We start from the raw sequence: 3,013 nt of genomic DNA on the forward strand, positions 1-3,013 counted from the left end.
GCTATTATGAAATATGTTCTTAAAGTTATTTTTCTTAAAACATAGAACAGTAAATGAAGTAAAGCAAACAATTCTCTTCTAGTTACTACCTTTGTACTTGATTGCTGCTTGACATAGGCTGCTAAGCCTTTAAACATTTTGCACGTGGAGGATATGAAACAAAATAATTTTTTTAGGTTTTATATAAATACATTTGAATAACTAAAAAATACAGAAATTACTACATCAGTACCATAGAATTCAACTATAATTTATCAAGCTTAGTAACTAAGATGCATTTTACTCTTAACAAAATATGAAATTTTGTGCAGACTAAAGACAAAACCTACCTCATTGAAATTTTGGTTCAAAAGAAAGAAATGGCAATAGCCATGCTAGAAATGCTGAGAAAACCACTAGGGAGACTTTCTGAGCTTCTGATTGGTTATTCATGTCATATATAGAAGGAAGTGTTTCCAAAAATGGGAAGAGATGTTAGGGTGCCATTCTGTTTGATTTATTACATGAGCACTATCTCAGCAAATATAAAAGATAAGATGTTATTATTTTATCTTCTAGTTTGTCAATATCAGTAATTTGCGTTTCTAATTCATACAAAATTATAGACTTAGTATTTTGACTTCACAAGCATCTCATTTGAACTACTGCTGCATTCAACATACCATGAGACACAAAAATCGATATATATATATATATTGGTGTTTTTTATTATTTATTTCTAAGTTAATAAATTGAGTAATGTATTGTAATAAAATTTGAATTATAATCAACAGTTTGATACCAAACTTATTGACATAAATCCATGAAATAGTAGTTCAATATAATTTTGAATGCGAGTCAACAAAGGAGATGGCATGACCTTTCACCCCTGACCTGTCTCAAAAGGGTTAAACAGTTTATGAATGTATTGGTATGTAACTTCAATAGTAATATTACAGCTAATGGTATTGTATACTTTTTCTGTAGGTGGTAAACCTGATGACATCACCATACTGCTGGCATTTGTAGGTGGAGGAGACAACTTGGATCTGCAGACTGTTGTAGCTCGGAATACAGGTTGCATGGACTATGGCTAATATCTATGTTCAACTATTTCAGGGATGTGCTAACTTGCTGTATTCAGTTAGCATGTATTGTATATAGATTATGGACTGTGCAATTCACAACTTTGTAGTCAGAATTCATATTTGTGACTAGTAGCTTAATAATGGCTGACAGCTTGAGACACTTTGATATCTTGTTATTTGGTAACCTGTGGTCATCAAAAACAGATATTTATTTAAATATTTGAACCTTTTTTCTTTCCAGTCTTTATAATATAGTGGCTAACAGCTGGCACTGCCTTATCAGCATTTGAATAACAAGTTGTGGTTATATTCAAGATTTATCTTTTGTTTCAAGTGATACCCTTGAATTTGTTAAAATGCTCCTTTCTGTCTCCAGTCATTTTGGCATTTCAGTTTTCTCAGACTTTTAAAGAATAAGGAAGTTTAATGTTTTAAGGCAGTATTTATATATGTAATAATTGTTTTGAAGACAAATATATTTTATTAATTTAAGAATTGTTTTTCCTAAGAAAAAACAAATTCCATTTTAGTACTTTAATTTTGGATTTAAAATAATTTAATACAAACACCATTTCAGTTAAATAAAATAATTAAAGGAATTTCACACTTCATTGGTTAAGTTTTTTTTGTTCACTTAGGCAGAAAGAAATATAAATCATCTTTTAAACCAGTATTATTTAATTTTTTGTTGCAAAGTATGTGTGTGAAGTGTATACAATTGGATGAGGCATCATATTTTTTATATTTGTTCCATATATGTGGTTCCCACATTGACTAGTAAATGCCATTGTAACAAATATAATAGAGTGTATTGTTCTGTATAAAAGTTAGAAATTGTGTAGAAATCATTAGAAATTGTGTACAGATTAGATTTGTAGCAATTAGAGTAGATGAGGGTCCAAGATAAACCAGTTAGCTAGGACATAGTTTTCTTTTAAGGAATTTTTAAGCAGGATGGTCAACATTTGAGAAAGGTTTATTTTGTGGACTGCTCATGCTGTATATTTGTTGGTGAAGAAGGACACCGCACACAGCCCGAAACATTGTCATCAACAAACACAAGGCAGAAGTAGACCACAAAAAAACTTACTCAAAAGGCATAGTTTTGTACTTAGAAGATTCCTCCTCAGTCGGATCAAAATTACTAAGATGCTTGCAATAGATTAAATGTATAAAATCAAAACTCTGGTACAGAGTGGTGTGTCTTGGTAAAAGTTTTTAAAACTGTAACTTTAAAAGTTTGGAGTTTTAGTATTAAGCTCTTCTTTCTTTCAAACATTGAGACTAACTTAACTGTTTTTATACTTGTGAAGTGTACACACATCAAAAATTAGTGTGTGTATCTGTACTAACATTCATAAATACAGAGACTAAGCAAGACTTAGTGGTTATCTTGTCAGACTGGTGCTCTGCATTATAATGTTGCAAAAATTTACTCCACGCTTTAGGGCCATGGGTGCATTTAAAAGTGATTGTGAAATCTCACTATTTGATTAAAGTTGGCAGTAGGTGTTGTTGATTAGCTACCTTCCTTCTAGTCTGTTAGTTCAAAATTGAGAATGACTAGTGCAGAAAGCCATTGAATTTCTTTGCGTGATATCTCAAACAAACAAAGACATACATATGAAAAAAACATTAAATCACAAAAATTCTGGTTTCAATGGAGATTTCTAGTTAAAGCAAAGTGATGCTTATCATATTTTTGAAAATAACTATTTTCACCAAATATTAACCAGTGTTATCACAAAAATATGTGGAAGAAAAAAGCATTGAAGACAGTATTTTATTTTCTAATGTGTGTTAGCTAGGATTCACACTAGTTAACTATTATGATTGCTACATGCTGAATTACATATATAGATTACAATGAAAAACTTTGTAGTATTTTATAATAGGGTTGCAGTGATTAATCAATTTTTTTAAAGGAATAACATATATAATGGCTG

The 3,013-nt window shown here is 30.3% G+C and overlaps 1 protein-coding gene across 1 annotated transcript in view; it reads left to right on the forward strand.

Moving 5' to 3' along the window:
- The window catches only part of LOC106459780 (protein phosphatase PTC7 homolog), a 33,523-nt gene extending 31,987 nt beyond the window's left edge, over positions 1-1,536 (forward strand). Inside the window, exon 6 of the mRNA XM_013919438.2 lies at positions 967-1,536. Within this exon, the coding sequence (XP_013774892.1) occupies positions 967-1,076 (110 nt within the window). The 3' untranslated portion in view covers positions 1,077-1,536. The remainder of the gene's footprint in view (positions 1-966) is intronic.
- Positions 1,537-3,013: the final 1,477 nt, after the last annotated feature.

The sequence above is a fragment of the Limulus polyphemus genome, unplaced genomic scaffold, assembly GCF_000517525.1.
Source record: "Limulus polyphemus unplaced genomic scaffold, Limulus_polyphemus-2.1.2 Scaffold660, whole genome shotgun sequence".
Classification (NCBI taxonomy): Eukaryota; Metazoa; Arthropoda; class Merostomata; order Xiphosura; family Limulidae; genus Limulus; species Limulus polyphemus.